Here is a 24,916-nt window from a genome sequence, read left to right as displayed (position 1 = left end):
GACAGGGCCTCCTCTGCCCCAGTGTGCTTTTCTCCAGCCGAGGCTTCCATGATGGAAGTACGGCCCAGGATATTGTTAACGTGACCTCGTGGCTAGACTGGTGGGGATGCACCTTGGTCGGCTTCCAGCTATCTCACGACCTTACAGTGCTGGAAAACCAGACTCTGCTCCAGGAACTGATCCACTCAGGGGGGAAGGCCATGAAGTTCCTCACCTTCCAGTCCCTCACACAGATGGTGAACTGGGTCTTTTGGAGGAGAGACAAGGTCCTTAACAGGTTGGTCCGTAAGCTCTCCGAACGCGAGGCAAAGTGTTTAAGGAACTCGCCGGTGTGGGGTGACTCTGTCTTCCCCCTGAAGGCAGTGGAAGAAGCTATGGAGAGGGTCCGGAAGCTCAAGGAGACAGGGGATTCCAGACCCTGTACAGTAAGACATCCCACTCATAGAAGGGTTGCGCCGGACGGTCCCCACCCTTCTACAGCACAGACAAGGAGAGACTCCCCTTCTTCGTCCCGGCGGGAATCATCGCAGCCCTCCCGTAGGGGAAGTACTACTCCTCAGGCCTCCTTTAGACCAAATTACTCCGGCTCAAGGAGAGGCCGTTCTACCGCGCCTCCAGGAGGAGGTAGGAAGAGAGGCCCCCTACTCCTGCCGAAGCCTCAGGTAGGGGGATGCCTCAAACGTTTTTGGCAAGCATGGCGGGACAACGGGGCGGATCCGTGGTTCGTGGCAGTCCTAAGGGAAGGATACAGGGTTCCCTTCCTGGCGCAGCCGCCCCCTCTGATTCCCGATCAACGAGCAGAATGGCTGGCACCCAAGGACCCCTTGAAGAAGGCAGTACTACAAGAGGAGGTGTCAGCCATGCTGAACAAGGGAGCTCTAGAACTAGTCAAGGACTCGTCCCCGGGGCTCTACAGCAAGCTCTTCCTGGTGGAAAAGGCGACAGGGGGTTGGAGGCCAATCATCGACCTCTCGGCCCTCTACAAATTCATCAGCAAGACGGACTTCAAGATGGACACACCGAAGTCAGTGCTGGCAGCCTTGAGGGAAGGGGATTTCATGATGTCCCTGGACCTCAAGGATGCATACTTTCAGATCCCTGTCCATCCCTCCAGCAGGAAGTTCCTCAGAGTGAAGTGGGGTTCCCAGTCTCTGCAATTCAGGACCCTATGCTTCGGCCTGTCGACAGCCCCACAGGTGTTCACGAGGGTGTTCACAGTGTCAGCATGGGCACACGAGCAGGGGATCCGCCTGATCCGCTACCTAGACGACTGGTTGCTTCTTTCAGCCTCAGAGGCAGTACTGAAGGAGTAAGGCGCAAAACTGTTACGATTTTGCAGGGACTTGGGGATCACCATCAACATGGAAAAGTCGCAGTTAGTTCCCTCCACCAGGATGACATACCTGGGGATGGTCCTAGACTCCAAGTTGGGGAAAGCATTCCCCTCCGCAGAGAGGCTCGAGAGGTTAGATCAGGTACTCCACCCCTTCCTATTGGACATACCAAGGAGAGCCAAGGACTGGCAGAGACTAGTGGGCTACCTGGTATCGTTGGAGAAGTTGGTCCCTCGGGGAAGACTCAAACTAAGAACGGTTCAGTGGAACCTAAAGGAACTCTGGTCCCCGGGAGAATCTCCACACAAGATGATCGGCGTGTCACCGGAGACGAAAGAGACACTGAATTGGTGGTCCGACAGGTCGAACACCTTGAAGGGGATGCCATTCGCGACCGCCCCTCCAGAGATGTTGCTCTTCACAGACGCGTCAAAGGAGGGGTGGGGAGCCCATCTCCTCGAAGAAACGGCGAAAGGGAAATGGTCCCCGGAGGAGAGGGCCTTACACATAAACGTACTCGAGCTGTTAGCGGTCCAGAGAGCATGCATAAAGTTCGTTCATCATCTCCGAGGGAACACGGTGGCGCTCATGTGCGACAACGCCACCGTGGTAGCCTACGTGAAGAAACAAGGAGGACTAAAATCAAGGGAGTTGTGCGACCTGACAGCAAGGATCCTGGAATGGGCCGAGAAAGAGAACATCGAGTTAATGGCCAGATTCATTCCAGGGAAGAAGAACGTCTTAGCCGATGGCCTCAGTAGGGTAGGTCATGTAGTGGGGTCAGAATGGTCCCTACACCCGAAGGTGGCCCAGACAGTCCTCCACAAGTGGGGGTCGCCGGTGATAGACCTGTTCGCCACGAGGCTCAACGCCCAGCTCCCCTTGTTCTGTTCTCCAGTGCCGGACCCAGCAGCAGCCTTCGAGGATGCCTTCCTGCACCCGTAGGACAGACTCGACGTGTACGCCTTCCCACCCTTCGGTACCCTCAGACATGTCCTCAACAGAGTCAGACGGTCAAAGAACTTGCAGATGACTTCGGTAGCGCCCTGGTGGCCGGAGAGAGAGTGGTTCGCAGACCTAAAGGAGTTAGCGGTTCTCCCGCCGTAGCCGCTACCAGACAGAGAAGACCTTCTCTGTCAGCCCCCCTTCAGAAAGTTCCACGAAAACCCTCGGTCCCTCCGGCAACACGCGTGGAGGTTATCGAGCGTCTGCTGAGGAAGGAAGGATACTCGTCGAAGACCGCCGCGAGGATGACTGGTTATCTGAGGAGATCGTCGGTCATGGTCTACCAGGCGAAATGGGCCACATTCACAAAGTGGTGCGCCTCCCAGAACCTGAGACCGTTGGATGCATCTATTCACAAGGTAGCAGACTTCCTGGTTCACCTGAGAAACGACCTAGGGGTGTCTATCCCAGCTATCAAGGGAGTTCGAGCCGTGCTGGGCCAAGTCTTCCTTCTCAAGGGACTTGACCTAGGATCCTCTTGTAAAATCTTTATGCTCATAAGGAGTTTTGAGCAATCATGTTCTTCCCGCTCCTCTAGAGTACCGCAATGGGACGTAGCCAGAGTCTTTAAGGTCCTATCTAAGCCACCCTTCAAACTGCTCAGGAATATTCATGATAAAGACCTTACCCTTAAAACGGTCTTCCTCCTAGCCTTGGCCTCCGCTAAACGAGTCAGTGAGCTCCACGGGTTGTCATACGAGGTCTCACACTCGAAGGGTTGGAAAGACCTAAGTTTTAAGTTTCTTCCGGACTTTGTAGCCAAGACTCAAAATCCTGCTTCCCGGGACCCCAAGTTCGAGGGCTTTTCGGTCCCAGCAATCCCACGTTCACACAATCCCGAAGACTTGTCGTTGTGCCCAGTCAGATCAGTCAGAAAATACCTTGAAAGGACAGCCAGGCTTCGGCCGGGGATCAAGAGCCTGTTCGTTTCCTCGGGCCCGGTAAAGAAAGCGGTGTCCAAGAACACCATCTCTTTCTGGCTGCAGCAAGTCATAAAGAAGGCTTATGACAGTGACGGATCCACGGTGCCGGGCAAACCGCGCCCCCATGACATTAGAAGTCTAATCACGTCTCTGGTCTTCGACAAGAACATGGCAGTGGGCCAGATTCTGAGAGCGGGTACGTGGTCCAGACAGTCTACATTTACGGCCTATTACCTGAAAGACTGTACAAGGAAGTCTCTGGACTCCTTCTCCATCGGCCCAGTCATTTCCGCGCTCCAACAGGTTTAAGGTTGAAGCTCCGGTGAAGCCCGAGGGAAGTAATTCCAAGCGACACAAGTTCCTCCTTACTACCCGCTATCCTGCTTCCCCTCTGTTCCCTTTCCTTTTCCTCCGCCCATGTGAGAGTTGATCGTTGGAGACGCCCATGTTCGAATGATTTTCATAGAGGTGAGTTACATAGGCATTAGAAAGTTTTTTGCGTAGTTCTCCCCGAGTCTCCTACCCTGTTTTTGTTGTCAGCTAGAACCTAGCATCCTATCTAGGTTCAATCGAATGGTATCTATCTGGTCTCCCGGCCTTTTAAGTTCACCCCACCTCCTAAAGTATAAGTCTCCTAAGAAAGTAGTTCTAGGTAAGTACTCCGTGTTGGAACAAATCACAAATTTTAAGTAATTTGTATTTTTCCTAACAGTACTTACCTCGAACTACTTTCAGGATATTACCCACCCAGCCTTCCCCGAGTGTCTTACAGGAGTTCGAAATTAGGGTTATCAAAAGCTTACTGGCGATCGAGACATAGCTCCTTGCTCTCGCACACTGACCCGGGTCGCCTCAGGGCGAGTATCCATCCGCCACAGAGGAACCCCACTAGGGGAAACCACAAAATTCTGGTCGGTTGGGAGGAGAATCCCAGATACTCCTAAGAAAGTAGTTCGAGGTAAGTACTGTTAGGAAAAATACAAATTACTTGAAATTTGTGATTATCTTACTTTCACTTCATCATATGCCATTTTCAACCTTTCTTGATATTTACTTTTTACCCCCGGTTTTATTAGCTCATCAACCCTCACTAGCTCCCTTTTACATCCACCTACTCTATTCCCCCACTCTTTTGCTACAACTAATTTTCCTTCCACCAAAAAATGATCAGACATACCGTTAGCCATACCCCTAAACACGTGCACGTCTTTCAATCTTCCAAACATTCTTTTAGTTATCAACACAATCCATTAATGGCCTTTCTACTACTCTTCCATTTGCCACTCTTACCAATGTATACTTGTTTTTATCTTTCTTTTAGAAAAGCTAGAACTTAACACCATCTCTTGCTCAACACACATACTGTATCTACCTGTCTCTCAACACTCTCATTTTCACCTGGTATGCCATACTTCCCAATGACACCTTCTGCCTCTCCAGTGCCCACTCTAGCATTTAAGTCATCCATGACAACTACATAATTCCTTCTACCCAGTCCTTCTACACACCTACTGTAGTTAATTCATTCCAGAACTCATTTCGCTCTTCATCACTTTTCTCACTACCTGGCCCATAAGCACTGACAAAAGCCCAACATTCCCTACCCAAGGTAACCCTTACCCACATTAACCTAGATGATATCTCCTTCCATTCCAATACTTAACCTGTCATCCATTCACTCATCAATAAAGCCACACCCTCTCTTGCTCTTCCCCTTTCCATCCCAGACACTCTACCAGACATTTCACCAAACATCACTTCACCCTTCCCTTTTATCTTTGTCTCACATCCATCCTTCTATTCCTTAACATACTTCCAATCTCACATTTTTTACTCTCTATCGTACTACATCCACGCACATTCAAACACCCCAAAACTAGAGTGCGGGGAGCAATCACTCTCCCCCCAGCTCCACCTCTTTGATGATGTCTCACAGGATTGTAAATATTGGAGAGGGGGTTCCCAGCCCCCTCGTCCCGTCCCTTTTAGTCGCCTCTTACGACACGCAGGGATAATTGTTTTTATACCCCCGCAGCCACAGGGGGCATAAAGTATTTGTGCAAAAGGGGTCTGATGCGTACCGAAAGAATTCACGCAAGTGCTTGTATTGTGGGAGGGGAGGGTTGGTATGCCTGGTTGTTGGTGCTTTGTAAAGACCCAATCTCAATTTTTGAGGCCTTTGGTCCTCCAGCCAAACGTTTGAAAATTAACGAATAGAAGAGAATGGAGAGAACTCATTTCACATCTACCCTTGTAAAAGAAAGAGCTGAAACAAAAATGTTTATGATTATGGTGATGAATTTTATTAAATATTAATTTTTCATGTATAGTTATAAGGTTATTTTATGTTGTCAGTTATTTGGTCAGAACAGTTAACTCTAATTACTGAGTTAGAGGGTTTGTCTTAGTTTTTCACTAAAATTCGGATATATTTACAAAATTTCAGTTCCTTATACAGTAATTTAAAGTAATTAACCTTTGAGTAACTGAAAACAAAAGGAATGTTTGTACCTCTAGTTGCATAGTTTAAAAACTTTTATAGTATTTTTTTCTATCACCATTATGATGAGTTTTTGTGTATTTTTTCCAGTTATGATGACTTAGATCCTGCCCAAATTCATGAAAATTCATGTCAACGGGAAGAGCTCGTCCCTATTCGGTTAGATATGGAGATTGAGGGACAGAAGTTGAGGGACACATTTACTTGGAACAAAAATGGTATGTTATGCATAAATATGCTATTTTATTAGTGCAGCTCTTATACAGTGAATTCATTCGTATCTAGGATTGAAATATCCCGAACTCAAGCAACTGACCTGAAATATAAAGTAGAAAACATATACAGTATTTCTGAATTGGCTGCCAAAATCAGTATCAGTGTTTCCAGAGCACTGGTGGGTTTGCTCAGATATTTGATCTTCCAGTACTGTCAGCTCCCTTCTGCTTTAACCATTTTCTGGTTGAACATTGTTTTATTAGACTTCATCAGGTGTAATATCTTCAATGTTCCATTGTCCAGCAATGTAACTTCTTTATCTGCTGTTGGAATAGTGCCCTTATTTTTTTCATTTTACGGGTGAGGAATATAGTGCTCAGCAATTGCTGACACTGCCTTTTCTTATACCAAGGGTGTTTTATAAAATTCCAGGGCTTCACCAATTGCATTTCTGAATTAAAATGCACAAATCATCTGCAGGTCCCAATCTTATGCCATTGTCTGAAGTTCTATTGTTGTTTTTTCTAGAGTTGAGATGTATTCTAGTGTTAGGCTGACTTCGTCTTCTTTCCCTGGATCTCCGTCCCCACTTGCGGACTTTGTCACCTCCATCAGATCTTCACCCGTCAACAAATCTGAGTTGGCGTTGATAAGGTCATTTACTAGGTCGTAGTCATTTGTGAAGCCATTTCCTCTGAGCAGTTTTGCCAGCCTCACTGCATTTTCTGCTGCAAGTGGAGGATTTTGTTAGGAGAAAATCCTTTATAGTCATTGACCAGTTCTGGCCACAATATCCTCCAGTAAGCATTGAGTGTTTCATTTTTTGTCTCCATTATGACCATCTGGATATTTTGGAGACACATTGGAATGGTGAATTGCACTAATACTCCTTCAGAAAGAAGTTATCTTTCACATCCAAAGACTCAACCAGTCCCTGAAGGGAGTTTCATGTATAAAGTGCCTTGAAAGCACTAATAACACTTTGATCCATGGGCTAAATCAGCGATGTCATGATCGGCAGTAAGAATGCTACCTGTACACTTTTATAATGCAGGTCAATCGCATGGCCTGTAGCATTGTCTATCAGAAGAATCACTTTAAAATCAAGACCTTTTTTGGCAAGATAAAGCTGGACATCAGGAATGAAGCACTAGTGAAACCAATCCAATGTCCATGCTTTTGCTATCCATACCTCTTGGTTGTGCATCCAATGCACTGGCAGTAGGGCCTTATTTTTGTTCTTGAGGTTTCTTGGGTTTTTGGACTTGTAAATAATCACTAATTTATCATAAAGCCTGCAGCATTTATATACATTATAAGTGAGGCGATCTTTGTAGGCCTTGAATCTATTGGCTCTGGCCTCCTTCATAATGAAAGTCTGCAATGGCAAACATTTCCAAAGGAGGCCAGTCTCATCCATATTGAAAACCTGCTCATGCGGATAACCCAAACCCTTGATGATGGCCTGGAATGTCTTCTTTACATACTCATCAGCTGCCAGTTTGTCAGCAGAGGCAACTTTTCCATGCTATGACACTCTTAAGGTTGAACCTCCTTTGAAATTTATCAGTTCAGCCCTTGCTGGCATTAAATTTGGTTTGTTTTGTGGCAGATGCCATAGATGGTCCTGGTTCTGGGTCGTGATCACCGCCATCTATAAACTTGATGTAGAACTGCCTGGCCTTCTAGTGCGTGGTGTTGGTATCCAGTATAACGTTCGTCTTCTTACTGTCACATATTCAAAGGCCTAATGCTGACTCCATCCTTACGATGGCCCTATTATGGAAATTTACAACTGTTTTCGCTGTCTTGTTAAAGGAGTTTCTTTTGTCTCTACTGGCAGCCAAAAGTAGGGAATTGCAAGCTATCTGTGTTCAGTGGTATGTAACCAGGAAGGGGCATGAATTAAACTTTTCTAGTTTCAGAACAAAAAATGATTTCAAAGTAAGTAAAGATTGCCTCATTCTTATCTTATTCTTCCTTTTAAAAGGATCCTGTGTGATGGCAGTGATGAGAAGTTCCTTAGTTTAGTTATGGTATTAAAATTGTATTTAAAGTGGTCTAAAAAATCTTTTGTGCCGTATGTAAACCAACAAGGCCTCTTTAAAATAAATATGTTGTACTGAAAAATCTTCTTAAAGATACTCATAAGGACTTTGATAAATCATATCTACCATAAATAGAGCAAAAGCTCATGATATTACGACAGTAGCCACTGCAGTACTTTGAGTTTTACAAGGAATTTATCCATGGTGAAAGTTTTAAACAAATAATGGTGGTGTTGCTTATTGGTGTTTGCAAAACATTTGAGAGAAGTGGAATTTGATATTAATAAGTGTTTGGCCATAGATTCAATAGTCACAGCATTGGAATTCCTATGTCAAATACATTTGGAGTAGGGTTGAATAATAATAAATGTGTACAGTGTTAGCTTTTGGTAAAATTAATGGTAAACAGTTTAGTTAGTAGAATTTGTAGCGGCAAATTATTTACAAATTGAGATAGGATTGTAAAGGATAGATTTAGGTTATCACAGTCGATAGTGAGGCCTGACAAAATCACAATAAAGAATCCATGATGTGTGTATTACAAGTTGCCTTGGCAAGTAAAGGTGATCTACAGTAGTTATGAATCTTGATGTGTACTCCACCATTACTATGCTGATTGTCACTCTGCCTCCAACCTGTGCAATGTGGCATTTTGCAAATGAACTTCAGGGAAGCTCATTGAAATCCTAATTTTAAAGATAAAATTGCCTAATTCAATAGTAGGTTGGCCAAGGCACCAGCCACCCATTGAGATACTACAGCTAAAGAGTTATTTTGTCCTTGACTGACCAGATAGTACTATATTGGCTCCATCTCTGATTAAGGTTCATTTTTCCTTTACTTACAGATACACTGAATAATCTGACTTATTCATTACATATTCTCCTCTTTCCTCATATACCTGACAAAACTAAGACAGGCAAAATATTGTCTTCACTCAAGGTGTCAAATAATGCACTATAATTGTTTAGTGGCTACTTTCCACTTGGTAAGGGCAGAAGAGACATTAGCTATGGTAAGCCACTGTTCTAGGTGGACACTCCCAAACCAAACCATTGTTCTCCAGTCTTTTGTAGTGCCATAGCCTTTGAACCATGTTCTTCAACTGTCTTGGGTTAGAGATGTCTCGCTTGAGGGTACACTCGCGCATACTATTTCATCTATTTACTTATTTCCTTTTCTCATTGGGCTATTTACACTGTTGTAGCCCTTGGGCTTATAGCATCTTGCTTTTCCAAATGCCAACTAGCAGTGTAGCTAAGCTAGTAATAATAATCTAAGTTCCCAACCACTTCCCCACTCAAATGATTCTAACTTCTCCTAAGAGTACTGCACCTATAACAGGGGTGAATGAGGAACCAAAGTAGCAGAGAGGAAGGAACCCATTGTATACAATAACAAACCATCCCCCACTGCATCTATCGGCGGGAAATAGAGTAGTACTGTACATGTATCGTTATAAAGAGTTACAGTTTTTAATATATTTTTTAATGTGGCCAAGTTATTCACACAGATGGTGAATAGCAAATGAACTTCAGGGAATTATTGAAATGAGCAATTTTATTTTAGAAATTAGGGTATTTTGTATTGTTTCTTATTTCACTTAGCATAGGATACCAGGACTTGTTATATACATTTTGATGGTGATTTACCCAGGATTAATGCATAAAAAATAGTTCTAGGATGTGATTGATGTCAATGAATTACCATATAAGCTATATGGGCGGGATACAGGGTTTTGAGTAGGCTATACTAGTTTATATAGTTCTTTAGACGTTTTGTTAATTGCTGCAATACCAGACACACTCAACTTTCCATTTAGCCTAGGTGCTGCTGCTTTTCACGTATTAGTGATGTAGGTAAGAATCCAACGCAATGTAGCATCACTGTTAAAAATAGCAATAATGAGAACATGAAAGTCCAGCTGGAGTATTGTATTTACAAATAAGTACCTGTATTTCCTTTTGGATAAAAGGTTCCTATCAGTGAAGGTATGGTACCCTCTCAGCATACCTTTATTAAGTCTTACGGAGACTGCTTTTCTTTAATCCAAATCATACCTTATTGGGTAAACAGACTGTACTGTACTTATTTATAAAATGACTATATTGGGCCTGTTAAAGCTTTTCAAAATAGAATATGGGTCATTTTATGTTATATTTTCAGTGTATTATCAATAACCAGTATTCTTTTCAAAATAGAATATGTGTCTTATATATGCTATATTTTTCAATATTAATCTTACCCGATGATCATGTAGCTGTCAACTCTGTTGCCCGACAGAAAAAACCTAAGGTCGGGATACGCCAGCGATCGCTATACAGGTGGGGGTGTACAACAACAGCGCCATCTGTCGAGTAGGTACTCAGGTACTTCTTGTCAACAAGAACCAATTTTTCCTCTGTCGTGCCACCGGCAAGACCTACTTGGATACGCTGTTGTTTTTATGGAGTTGTTTTCACGCTTTTGGTGATGTATTCGCTCTAGATTTTAGCTTTCGCTATTCAGGAACTATTATCATTAGCTTATCAAGCTTTTTGATTAGATTTGGATTAATTGTCGATGAACTTTGCTAGATTTTGGATTCCCCCCTTGGCTAATTCAAGAATTCAAGATGTCTGACCATTCTCAAGTCCCTAAGTACAGGCAGTGTAGCGCTAGGGACTGTTCTAGGCGTCTTCCGAAGGCCTCTATAGATCCTCACACCATTTGTTCCAATTGTAGGGGTAAATCCTGTCAATTGGAAGATCGATGTGAGGAATGCGCTGGGCTTTCGGAATTCGATTTTAATGAAATCCTAAAGAATGCACGTAGGCTAGAGAAGGATAGGATCAGGAGGAGTTCTTCTCGCTCGTTTGATTTTTCCTCTCCCCATGCCCCTCAACCTATTCCTTCCCCTGTAGTGGTGACTCCCGACCCTGCTACTAGTGCTCAACCCTCGATGGCGGACATGATGCGTGCCATTCAGGCTCTTGGTGACAGAGTGGAGTCATTAGCTAATGACCGGAATCAACTTTTGGCCGATGTCAAAGAGTTGAAAGAAAAAAGTGCAGTGGGAAGTGTAGTGAGTGCAAGTGCGGTGAAAAGTGTCAGTGTCAGTGTTACGCATGAGGGTGCATCTGTTCGTGCCAGTCGTCCTCCCAGTCCGGGACCTCTTGCAAGCTCCCAAGCCCAGGGGAGAAGCAATGTCGAAGGACCAAAGGGTTCGACAGGCCTTGATCAGCGTACGGATGTACCCTCAGTGGTTGCGGACGCATCTTGCAGAGATCGTCCCATCCACAAACAGACGAGTGAGCCCATTCATTCCTCGTCTGTGGAAGAAGTTTCTAGGAAGAAACGTTGGACCAAGGTCTCACGACCTCTCAAGCGCAAGGTCCCTTCCGAGCGAGTCCAACGGCCCAGGTGTAGCCACTGGGTCAGTTCGGACTCGCCGCAGTCTTCCGAAGACTGCACACCTCCCAAGAGAGGTAGAGTGGTTCCGCAGCAGGCAATCACTCCGTCTGTTGCCGCACCAACCACGGTATACCCTAAGTGGTCCATGCTGCAGACTATGCAGTCTCAGCTTGCTTCCTTCATGCAGGAGTATCGTGCTGAGAAGGTTGACACTGCACCTGTTAACCTACAACCTGCCACGGTTGTGCGCTCAGCAGATACTGCGGCTGCCTGCTCCCACACTCCACCTGTGAGAGCTCCACCACCGATGCGCAGTCGACCCTGCCAGACGCATGTTGACGTTAGCCGACATGCGGCACCCTCCGTTGACATGCGTGAGCTGCCGCATCAGCAGTGGGAAGGTGCTGTCAAGCTGCCGTGTTTTGACGCAATGCGGCAGTCTCCGCAACCCACGGCAGTCCCTCCCACGCACCAGCACTCCGCTTTTGTTGTTGCCAGCTCGCAGACTGACCAGCAGCGGCATGATGTTGGATCCAGTGCAGCTACGCATGCACCCGTGCTGCCGGATTCAGCCGTTCAGCTTTCTGCTCCACCTTTGCCACTTCCTCCTCAGCATTCGGATGAAGGAGTATCTGATGACGACGAAGCTGCGCATTTGGACGATCCGCACTCCGACATAGAAGAACCCAAGTCTACGCCTCCCTCCTTAGACTTTAGGAAAGTCCTTGCCCTGTTTAGGGAGTTGTATCCGGAACAGTTTGTGTTCTGCAACCCCGCGCTCACCTCCCTCCGAGTTCGCTTTAGGCATGCAGTCAGCGGCTCCTGCCTTTACGAAATTCGTACTCGCGCGCTCATCCAAGAGAGCTTTGAGGGTACTGGGAGAGTGGTTGCAGTCCAAGAAGCAACTGGGGAAGACTGCCTTCATCTTTCCGCCTACCAAGCTTGCTTCCAAATCTAGCGTCTGGTATGCCACGGGAGAGGAACCCGGCTTGGGAGTTCCTGCCTCTGCCCAGGGCGACTTCTCAAGTCTGGTTGACTCTCCCCGCAGGCTGGCTATGAGACGCTCCAAGATTTGCTGGTCCTTTTCTGACATGGACCATCTGTTGAAGGGAGTTTTTCGTGCTTTTGAGATCTTCAACTTCCTGGACTGGTGTTTGGGAGCGTTAAGCAGAAAGACCTCCCCTTTGGATAAGGACTCTGCCATGCTTATCATGTCTAGCATGGACAAAGCCATTCGGGATGGGTCTGGTGAGCTTGCGGCTTCGTACGTGTCTGGAGTGCTTAAGAAGAGAGATCACCTTTGCTCCTTCTTGTCTGCGGGGATCACACCATGCCAGAAGTCGGAGTTGATGTTTGCTCCGCTTTCCAAGTGTCTCTTTCCGGAAGAGCTGATCAAGGGGATTGCCGCCTCGTTGATCCAGAAGGATACCCATGACCTGGTGGCGTCTTCCGCACGTAAAGTCACAGCTTTACCTTCCGTGCCTAGACCTAGGATGGACACACCAGCGTCTAGGTTCATCCCGCCCTTTCGTGGCAGAACCTCCAGCAGAGGAGGTACCCGTGCCGACAGTCATCGTGGCAAAAAGAAGAAGGGTTCCAAGTCCTCAAAAGGCAGAATCTGACTGCCTACCTCTCCAGACAGCAGTGGGAGCCAGGCTCAAGAACTACTGGCAGGCTTGGGAGAGCAGAGGTGCAGACGCTCAGTCTGTGAAGTTGCTAAGAGAGGGGTACAGGATTCCGTTCTGGCGCAATCCCCCTCTAGCAACTACTCCCATCAACCTCTCTCCCAACTACAAGGAGGAGGACAAGAGGCTAGCTTTGCAGCAAGAGGTGTCTCTCTTGCTACAAAAGGGAGCGGTAGTCATAGTCCGGGACCATCAATCCCCGGGCTTCTACAACCGTCTCTTCCTGGTAGCGAAGAAGACAGGAGGGTGGAGACCGGTGCTGGACGTCAGTGCTCTCAATGCTTTTGTCACCAAGCAGACGTTCACCATGGAGACGACGAAGTCGGTGCTAGCATCGGTCAGGAAGGAAGACTGGATGGTCTCGTTGGACCTAAATGACGCGTACTTTCATGTCCCCGTCCATCCAGACTCCCAACCTTTCCTAAGGTTCGTCTTTGGAAAGGTCGTTTACCAGTTCCAAGCCCTGTGCTTTGGCCTAAGCACGGCACCTCTTGTGTTTACCAAACTGATGAGGAATATTGCCAAATTCCTTCACTTGGCAGACATCAGAGCCTCCCTCTATTTGGACGACTGGCTTTTAAGAGCTCCGTCAAGTCGTCGCTGTCTGGAGAATCTCAGATGGACTATGGATCTGACCAAGGAATTGGGTCTCCTGGTCAATATAGAGAAGTCCCAACTCGTCCCATCCCAAACCATTGTCTATCTAGGTATGGAGATTCAGAGTCGAGCTTTTCGGGCTTTTCCGTCGGCCCCCAGAATCAGTCAAGCCCAAGAATGCATCCAGAGCATGCTGAGAAGGAACCGATGTTCAGTCAGGCAGTGGATGAGTCTAACAGGGACGCTTTCATCGCTGGCCCAGTTCATCGCGTTAGGGAGACTCCACCTCCGCCCCCTTCAGTATCATCTAGCTGCTCACTGGAGAAAGGACATGACGCTAGAAGCGGTCTCAGTTCCTATATCCGAAGAGATGAGGTCTGCGCTGACGTGGTGGAAGAACAGCATTCTTCTCAAGGAAGGTCTACCATTGGCTGTTCAGACCCCCGACCACCTTCTCTTCTCGGACGCATCGGACACGGGCTGGGGTGCGACACTGGACGGACGGGAATGCTCGGGCACGTGGAATCCGGAGCAAAGAACACTTCACATCAACTGCAAGGAGCTATTGGCAGTTCATCTGGCCTTGAGAAACTTCAAGTCCCTCCTTCTAGGCAAGGTGGTGGAGGTGAACTCCGACAACACTACAGCCTTGGCGTACATCTCCAAGCAAGGAGGGACTCATTCGAGGAAGTTGTTCGAGATCGCAAGGGACCTCCTCACCTGGTCAAGAGATCGAAAGATTTCGCTGGTAACGAGGTTCATTCAAGGCGACATGAATGTCATGGCAGATCGCCTCAGCCGGAAGGGTCAGGTCATCCCCACAGAGTGGACCCTTCACAAGAATGTTTGCAGCAGACTATGGGCCCTGTGGGGTCAGCCCACCATAGATCTGTTCGCTACCTCGATGACCAAGAGGCTCCCGAATTATTGCTCACCGATTCCGGACCCAGCAGCAGTTCACGTAGATGCCTTTCTTCTGGATTGGTCCCATCTAGACCTGTATGCGTTCCCTCCGTTCAAGATTGTCAACAAGGTACTGCAGAAGTTCGCCTCTCACGAAGGGACACGGTTGACGTTGGTTGCTCCCCTCTGGCCCGCGAGAGAATGGTTCACCGAGGTACTGCAATGGCTAGTGGACGTTCCCAGGACTCTTCCTCTAAGAGTGGACCTTCTGCGTCAGCCGCACGTAAAGAAGGTACACCCAAGCCTCCACGCTCTTCGTCTGACTGCCTTCAGACTATCGAAAGACTCTCAAGAGCTAGAGGCTTTTCGAAGGAGGCAGCCAGAGCGATTGCCAGAGCAAGGAGGACATCCACTCTCAAGGTCTACCAGTCAAAATGGGAAGTCTTCCGAAGCTGGTGCAATGCGAATTCAGTTTCCTCAACCAGTACCTCTGTAACGCAGATAGCTGACTTCCTTCTACATCTAAGGAATGTAAGATCCCTATCAGCTCCTACGATCAAAGGTTACAGAAGCATGTTGGCAGCAGTCTTCCGCCACAGAGGCTTAGATCTTTCCACCAGCAAAGATCTACAGGACCTCCTTAAGTCTTTTGAGACCTCAAAGGAGCGTCGGTTAGCCACACCAGGCTGGAACCTAGACGTGGTTTTAAGGTTCCTGATGTCAGCAAGGTTCGAACCGCTTCAATCAGCCTCTTTTAAGGATCTCACATTAAAGACTCTTTTCCTCGTTTGCTTAGCAACAGCTAAAAGAGTCAGTGAGATTCACGCCTTCAGCAGGAACATAGGTTTTACATCTGAAACGGCTACATGTTCCTTACAGCTTGGTTTTTTAGCTAAAAACGAGCTTCCTTCTCGTCCTTGGCCCAAGTCGTTCGAGATCCCAAGCCTGTCCAACTTGGTTGGTAACGAACAAGAGAGAGTACTATGCCCAGTAAGAGCTCTTAAGTACTATTTAAGACGTACAAAGCCATTACGAGGACAATCAGAAGCTTTATGGTGTTCTATTAAGAAACCTGCTTTACCGATGTCTAAGAACGCAGTTTCTTATTACATCAGGCTTTTGATTAGAGAAGCCCATTCTCATCTGAAGGAAGAAGACCATGCTTTGCTGAAGGTAAGGACACATGAAGTTAGAGCTGTCGCTACTTCAGTGGCCTTCAAACAGAACCGTTCTCTGCAGAGTGTAATGGATGCAACCTATTGGAGAAGCAAGTCAGTGTTCGCATCATTTTACCTTAAAGATGTCCAGTCTCTTTACGAGAACTGCTACACCCTGGGACCATTCGTAGCAGCAAGTGCAGTAGTAGGTGAGGGCTCAACCACTACATTCCCATAATCCCATAACCTTTTTTAATCTTTCTCTTGAAATGCTTTTTATTGTTGTTTTTGGGTTGTACGGAAGGCTAAGAAGCCTTCTGCATCCTGGTTGATTTGGCGGGTGGTCAAATTCTTTCTTGAGAAGCGCCTAGATTAGAGGTTGTGATGAGGTCCTTTAGTATGGGTTGCAGCCCTTCATACTTCAGCACCTAGGAGTCGCTCAGCATCCTAAGAGGATCGCTAGGCTCAGTAAGGAAGACGTACTTAAAAAGGCAGAGTAATGGTTCAAGTCGACTTCCTTACCAGGTACTTATTTATTTTATGTTTGTTATTTTGTATAACTGCTAAAATGAAATACGGGATACTTAGCTTCTAATGTTAACATGTATGCTGGTCTCCACCCACCCCCCTTGGTGTGAATCAGCTACATGATCATCGGGTAAGATTAATATTGAAAAATGTTATTTTCCTTAGTAAAATAAATTTTTGAATATACTTACCCGATGATCATGAATTTAAGGACCCTCCCTTCCTCCCCATAGAGACCCAGTGGACCGAGGAGAAAATTGGTTCTTGTTGACAAGAAGTACCTGAGTACCTACTCGACAGATGGCGCTGTTGTTGTACACCCCCACCTGTATAGCGATCGCTGGCGTATCCCGACCTTAGGTTTTTTCTGTCGGGCAACAGAGTTGACAGCTACATGATCATCGGGTAAGTATATTCAAAAATTTATTTTACTAAGGAAAATAACATTTTCACTGTATTATTAATAACCAGTATTCCTTTTTTTAAGTTTATTCTCCTGCTTTTAATCATTGTAAATTTTCAGAAATGCTTGTTACTCCTGAACAGTTTGCAGAACTCTTGTGTGATGATTTGGATTTGAACCCCATTATGTTTGTGCCAGCAATTTCAACAGCTATAAAACAACAAATTGACCAGTATCCATCGCAAACAATTATTGTAGAAAATTCTGACACCAGGATAGTTGTAAAGGTAAGGATGCATTTAATGACTGTAGTCACCTTTACTACTATTCCTTCTCATCTTATACTGAGGTTTACATGAGGTTACTGTGGGCTCCCTTTGCTGTCATGCAGTGGTAGTCCATCTTAATATGGAATTTATTTTGCTGTGATTGAAGGCTAAGGGGTCAGTGTGTAGATAAAATCCATGATCCAAATAGACTGGTATGTAGGGAACTGTTGGATATTCAAAGATAGCCTTGCAGGCTGAGAAAATAAAATATAACATGTTAGTTTGTTTGTTTCATAATGAAAATAAAATTTTATTGCAGTGTCTTATCCTACAATTATATAGCTGTAGGTTCCCTACGACGGCAGACAATAGATTGAAAACTACCGCTGATGTAGGTGACGTCATCTCCCTCCCCTCGAGGGAGCTATAGGTACAACTGTTCGGTTAACCTCAATTCGTTCTCTGCCGGCTTCTGGTGAACATCGGTGGTCGGTGCAGACTTTTTTCTTCATTTGTTGGGGAGCATTATCTCTCCAATATCGGCGAAGTATTCAAACTCCGTGTTGTAGGATTGAAGCTGAATTTTCTTTTCTACATTTTTTGGTCATACCATCATGTCGGACTCTAGTGCTTCAGTAGTTACGTTTTGCGCCGGAGGGTGCAAAACGAGGTTAGTTAAATTAATTTATGATTCGCATACTAAGCGCATTAAGTGTAGGGGTTGCGAGTGCTCTAAAGAATTGACTTATGATGAATGCAAGGATTGGAGTGAACAACAGTGGAAAGTTTTTGTTTCTCATTCGGGGAAAGTAATTAAGGATAGGAAGAGGAAGGCGGCTCTTAGAGCTGAAAATAAGTCTAGTTTAGCCTCTTCTGTTTCGTCTATCGAAGCACCTGTTCCTATTCCTTCACCTTCTCCTCTTATTATGTCTCCGATCTTGAGTCCTCCTTCTCCTATTCCTGTAATTCCTTTGCCAACTTCCCGTGGAGTTTCTCCTGACACCATTGCCAGTCTCGAATCTAAATTTGAAAAGAAATTTGATGTTTTTAAATATTTAACTTCCCTGGTAGTTACATATATATAGCTTTATCCCGCCGATTCGTGGCGCGCACGGCAGAAATTCAAAGTTCGCGGCAATCGCCGAGAGATGGCTAGGTGATCATACCTGTGCTCCCTCTATCCAGGTACCTGGAACCATTCCTATTTGTCCTCAGAAATTCCCTGCCGTCGTTCTAGCAACACGTTGGAAATTCGCTCTACTTTGTTTGGGTTTGCTTTAACTACAAATTGGTGAAGTACCCATTGCTTGTTTTTTTTTTTTTGGTTAATGGCTTTCGCTGATATTGGATATTCCTTGATTTCTTTTTCACACGAATAAGATAGATTTTGTTGGTTTCCGACTTGGACAGTTTGTTTAACTTGTTTTCTAGTGTTTCAAGATGGCTGACTCTGTTGTTAGAAGGTGTGTGAAGGGGTGTAAGACCGGCTTCCAAAAGTTGCTCTTGATCCCCACGTAGTATGTAGAAATGCAGAGGGCTTGTGTGTACTTTTCTTTTTCTTTTGGAATATGATCCCCATGTTCGTAAGCTTGAAAGGGATAGGATCAGGAGTTTTTCGCCGTACTGTAAACTAACGAACCAACTCTTAAAGACATGATGGTGGAAGGAAATCATTCTGCCAGCACTATGACATCACAAGTCATGTGACGTAAACTCTACGAAGAATGACTTGCAGAATATGTGAATTCATTTCTTTTTCTTGCAAGGAATGAAAAGAAAATACTAACTTACAAAGCAAAAGTATTTAATTTTTATAATGTAAAAGGAAATATATTATTTTTAAGAAAATATTTGTCCTATTAGTATACTTTCTTCAGATAATCATCGTTCTATTATCAGAGATTAAAACTAGCGTAAAGTCAATTTATGCTACGTAGTACTCATGACAATCGTTATAGTTCCACAAATACTTTGTTTCGTTATTTAATATTTCGATATTGGGAATACTAATATTAATCGTATAGCCTATTGAATTCTCATTCAAGCCCTTGGCAAAAGACTAGAATCTCTCACAGTGGGTAGGTCTAAATTATGGTCTGATGCGAAAGAATTAAAAAGTGCTAGTTTCAGTGCCTAAATCAGTGCAGTGGAGGGTGCGGCTGCTCGGACCTGTCGTTCTCCTAGCCCTGGACCTCTTCCAAGCTCCCCAACCCCTGGGAGAAGGAATGTCGACAGGCGAAGGGAGGCGAGAGGCGTCGGCCCCCGAGCAGTCGTCCCCTCGAGCGTACCTGTTGACGCTTCTCAGGACACTCGCCCTCGCCTTGGGAAAGACGAGGTAAAAGTGTTATCTTCGCCGTCGGATGACACAGCTCACAGACGGGGCTGGCGTCTTACGTATTTCCCTTCCTGCTAGACAAGAAAAGAGTTGCTCGTCATGATGCTCGAGCGCCAAGCGCGTCATGAAACCGAGCGTCACAGTTCCGAGCGTCTAGCGTTAGAAGAACGTGATGACAGGCGTCATGATATTGGACTCCTTGACGCCAGAAGTCAGGATAAGACCGGAGTTAGGACAGCGAGACGCTAACAGCCAGCAAGACGCGGACTCGCTGCAAGTTGCAGCACTCATAGACGCTCCCTCGCAGCAAGCTGGATGCGTGACGGGAAGTGATGAGGATCGTGACGCGCTCACGCAGCATGCTGTACGCATGCATGATGCACGCAAGTGGGACTATGCTCGTGATTCCCTCACTCGTTCGACATCAGATATCGCCAATCCTTTGGAAGAGATCTCAGAGGAGGAAACGCAAGAAACTCTTCATGAGATGGATATGAAAAGATTACTTGCAGTATAGGCGGACTTATTTCCGAAAGATTTTCAGCAGGCTGTTCCTCGGAGCCCGCCCTCGCAGTTTATGAAGGGTAGACCCCAGAAGTCTTCGTCCTTCAAGAAGACAGTTTTAGCCAGATCGGTGAAGAGGGTTTTTTTTTCGACGTTGAACGACTGGATTCTGAAGAAAAAGGAACAGGGAAGGACAACCTTTTCCTTCCCCCCAATGAGATTGGCTTCTAGATCTAGCGTGTGGTGCGAGACTGGGGAGGCTTTGGGCTTGGGAGTTCCTGCCTCTTCCCAAGGGGATTTCTCCAGACTCGTAGACGCCTCGCGTAGAACAGCCATGACTAAGGCTAAAGTTATATGGTCCACATCGGAAAATGACCACTTGCTGAAAGGCGTCTTCAGGACAATTGAAGTCTTCAGCTTGTTGGACTGGACTCTCGGAGCCCTCGCAGATGTTACGGACGAGAAGAACGAGACGCAAATGCACCTTATTGCCTGTCTCGATAAAGCTGTGAGGGACGGGACAGTCAAACTCACAGCCCTTTTCACAGCAGGTATTATTAAGAAAGGATCTATGCTGTTTCTTGCCTGTCGTCAGGAGTGACTCTCGCTCAGAGAGCAGAGCTCTTGTATGTTCCCTTGACCAAACACCTCTTCCCTTCAAAGCTAGTGAAGGACTTATTGGCAGCTCTTGCGCAACAAGCAACGCAAGATCTGATTACAAGGACTGCAAGGAAAGTTCTTCCGGCAAACTTTTTAGCCAGGAAGGAGAAGGAAGCTCCTCCCACGCGTCAGCCCTTTCGTGGGAGAGCCCTTTCGAGAGGAAGCCAGAGAATGGCTGCTGGAGGGCAACCTGGTAAAAACCCAAACAGCAACTGAAACCCAAAAGTAAACTCAACAATCTCCAGACACAAGTGGGAGCCAGGTTATCCTACTACTGGCAAGAGTGGAGCCAAAGGGGAGCGGACGATTGGACAGTCGAAGTACTGAAGGAAGGATACAAATCCCCTTCCTAAGGAAGCCTCCTCTTTCGCCAGAGCCGTTAGAGTTGACAGCTACATACTCGGGGAGCAAAGCAGCAGCTCTTCAAGAGCAGGTAAACCAGATGCTGTCAAAGCAGCAATAGAAGTGGTAGAGGACCCCTCGTTAGAGGGATTTTACAACACACTATTTCTGGTACCCAAGAACTCGGGGGATTGGAGACCCGTTCGGGACGTAAGTCCACTGAACAAGTACGTGAGCAAAGTCAAGTTTGCTATGGAGACATCTGCGTCAGTCCTAGCAGGCACCAGACAAGGAGACTGGATGGTGTCGATAGACCTGCAGGACGCGTATTTTCACGTCCCAATTCACCCGAACTACAGGAAATATCTGAGGTTTGTACATCACGCAATAACTTTTCAGTTCAGAGCACTTTGTTTTGGACTAAGCACAGCTCCTTACGTTTTCACACAAGTGGTATCGAACGTGGCTCTCTGGTTACATCTGGAAGGGGTACGAATATTGATGTACCTGGACGACTGGCTAATCAGCCAGGTTGCAAGAAAAGTGTCTGGAGGATCTACAAGTGACTTCATCTACGTCCACTTCAGTTCCATCTGTTAAGATATTGGACAAGAGACCAAGACCTAGAGACGTGGATTCCAATCCCTCTGGGAATCAGGAATCAGTTGAGTTGGTGGGACGACCCCAACAAGCTACAAGAAGGCTTCGAACTTCAACAGAAGAAACTCGACCTAGTGTTGTATTCAGACGCATTAGACGTGGGGTGGGGTGCAACACGGGAAAGGGCGAGATCTCGGGTCTATGGGAAGACCATCAGAAGAAATGGCACATAAACATGAAGGAACTGGTGGCCATTCATCTAGCGCTAATACACTTCCAGGAGGAGTTCCAAAACAAGTTAGTACAGGTCAACGCAGACAACACCACAGCGTTGGCCTACATCAGGAAACAGGGAGGCCCTTGTTCGGATTCCCTTTACGAGGCAGCAAAGATCTCCTGCTGTGGGCAAAAGCGAACAATATAACTCTGATAACCCGCTTCATACAGGGAGAGAAGAATGTCAGAGCGGATCTTCTCAGCAGAGGATGACAGGTTCTCACGACAGAATGGACCCTACATCATGAGGTGTGCAGCAGGCTGTAGAATCTGTGGGGAGAACCGTCAATAGACCTCTTTGCGACGCAGAGAACAAGAGGTTACCAGTTTACTGCTCTCCAGTCCCAGTCCAAGAAGCAGTGGCAGTGGACACCATCCTCATGGAGTGGGAAGGACTAGACATGTACGCCTTTCCCCCCATTCAGGATCCTAGACAGAGTCATGAAGAAGTTCAGGGAGTCGAACAACGCCCGCATGACCCTGATAGCTCTGTTTTGGCCCATGAGACCCTGGATCACAGAAGTGATGGAGTGGCTAGTAGACACCCCCAGATCGTTACCTTGTCGGAACGATCTACTCAGAGCCACATATAGAGAGATATCATTAAAATCTCCTCGCTCTCAATCTACTGCCTTTCGACTATCGAAAAAAATGGCAAGAGCGAAGGGGTTTTCGAGGGAAGCTGCAAGAGCAATCGCGAGAGCGAGGACGTTCACAATCAAGGTGTACCAGTCAAAGTGGGACGTGTTCAGGGAATGGTGCAGAGTTAACAACATTTCCTCTTCCAGTACCTCTCTAACTCAACCGGCAGATTTTCTGTTACACTTAAGAACCCAAGAGAAACTAGCAGTATCAACCTTCAAGGGATACCGCAGCATGGTAGCTTCCTGCTTCCATCACAGAGATATTGACGTGTCGGGAGACAAGGATCTCTCGGACCTCATAAGGTCCTTTGAGACAGTTAAGAGGAAGGACAACTCAACCCCCTCTTGGAATTTGGATGTAGTCCTGATGTTTTTAACCTCGAGCAGGTTTGAACCTCTCGACAAAGCTTCGTGGAAGGATCTCACTAAGAAGACCCTATTCCTGGTTGCGTTGGCAACAGCCAAGAGGATAACAGAATTGCAAGCCTTCAATGTAGGCTTCAATAGAGAGAATGCAGTCTGCTCGCTGCAACTAGGTTTTCTTGCCAAGAACGAGAATCCTTCTCAGCCATGGCCCAGATCCTTTACCATACCAGGGTTAACTCATTTAGTAGGACAGGAAAAGGAGAAAGGTCTTTGTCCAGTGGCGTCCTAAAATTTTATCTGCAGAGGACCAAAAATATGAGAGGACAGGCAGACAACCTCAGGTGCTCGGTGAAGAAACCTTCGTTTCCCTTGTCAAAGAATGCACTGGCGTTCCTTCCTTATCAAGGATTTAATAAGGGAAGCTCACCAGAACTGTGACGAGAAAAGCTTCCCAATCCTCAAAGTCAAAGCACACGAAGTAAGAGCTGTGGCAACTTCGATGGCTTATAGACACAATAAGTCTATGAAATCGATTTTGGAAGCGACATTCTGGCGAAGCAAATCAATCTTCGTAGATTGTTACCTAAAGAGGTACAGACCCAATATGAGGATTGTTGTTCCCTGGGTCCGTACGTTGCCTCCGGCGCCGTAGTTGGAGAAGGTACTACTGCCTCTAACCTATAACCTTGTTTATACCCTTGCTTTTTCTTGATCTCACAGGTTGTCTGTGAAGGTTGTTGCAACCTTCCACGGCTTGGGGTACAAGTCTAAGTTAGGTTTTATGGAGTGTGTTTTTAGTGTGTTAGTGGGTCAGGTGGTCAGCTCATTGTCCATGGCTATGCCAGGATAGCAAGAGTGGTGGTCTAGTCATGTTAAGGTCGAGGACCGTGTAACAGCCCCACAGAGACTTTCTACAGTCCCCTGTGTGGATCGCTGGTCTCTCAAGGAATGCAGGCAAATGAGGCAGGAAAACTATGCAGCCAGCTTCCTTATCAGGTAGGAACCAGATTATTGGTACAGCTAATTTGTAGCGATTAATAATTATACGAATTCCCAACAGGGTTGCGGTTCCCTAACCCACCACCAATGGTGTCAATCAGCTATATATTTGTAACTACCAGGGAAGTTAAATATTAAAAGTGGTATTTTCAATTTAAAATAAGTTTTTAAATATACTTACCTGGTAGTTACATATATAAAAGGTCCCTCCCTCCTCCCCTCTGAGAACAGGGGCAGGGAATTTCTGAGGATAAATGGGAATTGTTCTAGGTACCTGGATAGAGGGAGCACAGGTATGATCACCTGGCCATCTATCGGTGATTGCTGCGAACTTTGAATTTCTGCTGTGTGCGCGACGAATCGGCGGGATAAAGCTATTTATATGTAACTACCAGATAAGTATATTTAAAAACTTATTTTAAATATTAAACTTAGCCGGTGAACATATAATAGCTGACGTCTCCGACGGCTCGACAGATTCCAAAAACTCGCGAGCGATCGCCATGAAGGTTGCGGGTGTGCCCACCAGCGCCGACTATCGGCCAGATACCGCATATACTTGTAAACAGCTCCAGTTCTTCTCTGTCGGTTTCATCGACAAGTCGATTCCACTCGCTTTATGACCGAGTTTTCTACCGAATTGGTGAAGTACTTGGTTTTGGTTTTATTGCTTTCGCCGTGTTGGATTATTCAATACTATCTTCAAAAGAAATGCTTTTGAAAGGAGAGTAAAAGTGTTTTGCCCTTGCTTTTTTATCTCTGGTTTTTCCATAGAGTAAAGATGGCCGACCCTTCCCTCAGTGTACGGAAGTGTGTTTTAGGCTTTTAGTAATTATTTTATCACGTTATAAATTATTGTTGATAATTATAGATTTTCCTCTATATATTTTATATCTCACCCGCCTTTATTAGGCCTCTTCGATTAGCTTTCCATTTATACTAAACATCAAGATAAATTTTATGTTTTGTTTATATGCGGCCTTTACCTATTCCTCCCCTAGTCCGAGATGTAGGCGGTCCTAACTTGGAAACCGAAGTTAAACAACGTTGAGCCCATTCACCTTTTATTTTCGTTAAGTTTAAATCATTTGCACTGTAAGAGTTATGAAATGAATATTTTTTAGAAAATATTTTAAGAAAGATATTCTTTGAATAGTCTTCGTGCTGTTTTTTCAAAGATGAACTAACGTTTGGTTTATTTATGCTACGCAGTTTGCGCTCTATCGTTA

At 45.9% G+C, this 24,916-nt stretch overlaps 1 protein-coding gene across 2 annotated transcripts in view; it reads left to right on the top strand.

Annotated features, from left to right (window-relative positions):
• Positions 1-24,916, top strand: part of Snr1 (SWI/SNF related, matrix associated, actin dependent regulator of chromatin, subfamily b, member 1) — a 582,028-nt gene that overhangs the window by 112,664 nt on the left and 444,448 nt on the right. For both annotated transcript variants that reach the window (XM_068383913.1, XM_068383908.1), the window contains exons 5-6: positions 5,853-5,980; positions 16,813-16,979. In XM_068383913.1, the coding sequence (XP_068240014.1) occupies positions 5,853-5,980; positions 16,813-16,979 (295 nt within the window). The remainder of the gene's footprint in view (positions 1-5,852; positions 5,981-16,812; positions 16,980-24,916) is intronic.

This window comes from Palaemon carinicauda, chromosome 1 (genome assembly GCF_036898095.1).
Source record: "Palaemon carinicauda isolate YSFRI2023 chromosome 1, ASM3689809v2, whole genome shotgun sequence".
NCBI classification, from domain to species: domain Eukaryota; kingdom Metazoa; phylum Arthropoda; class Malacostraca; order Decapoda; family Palaemonidae; genus Palaemon; species Palaemon carinicauda.
Note: the sequence above shows the minus strand (reverse complement) of the source record. Positions and strands in the feature narration are given on the sequence as shown.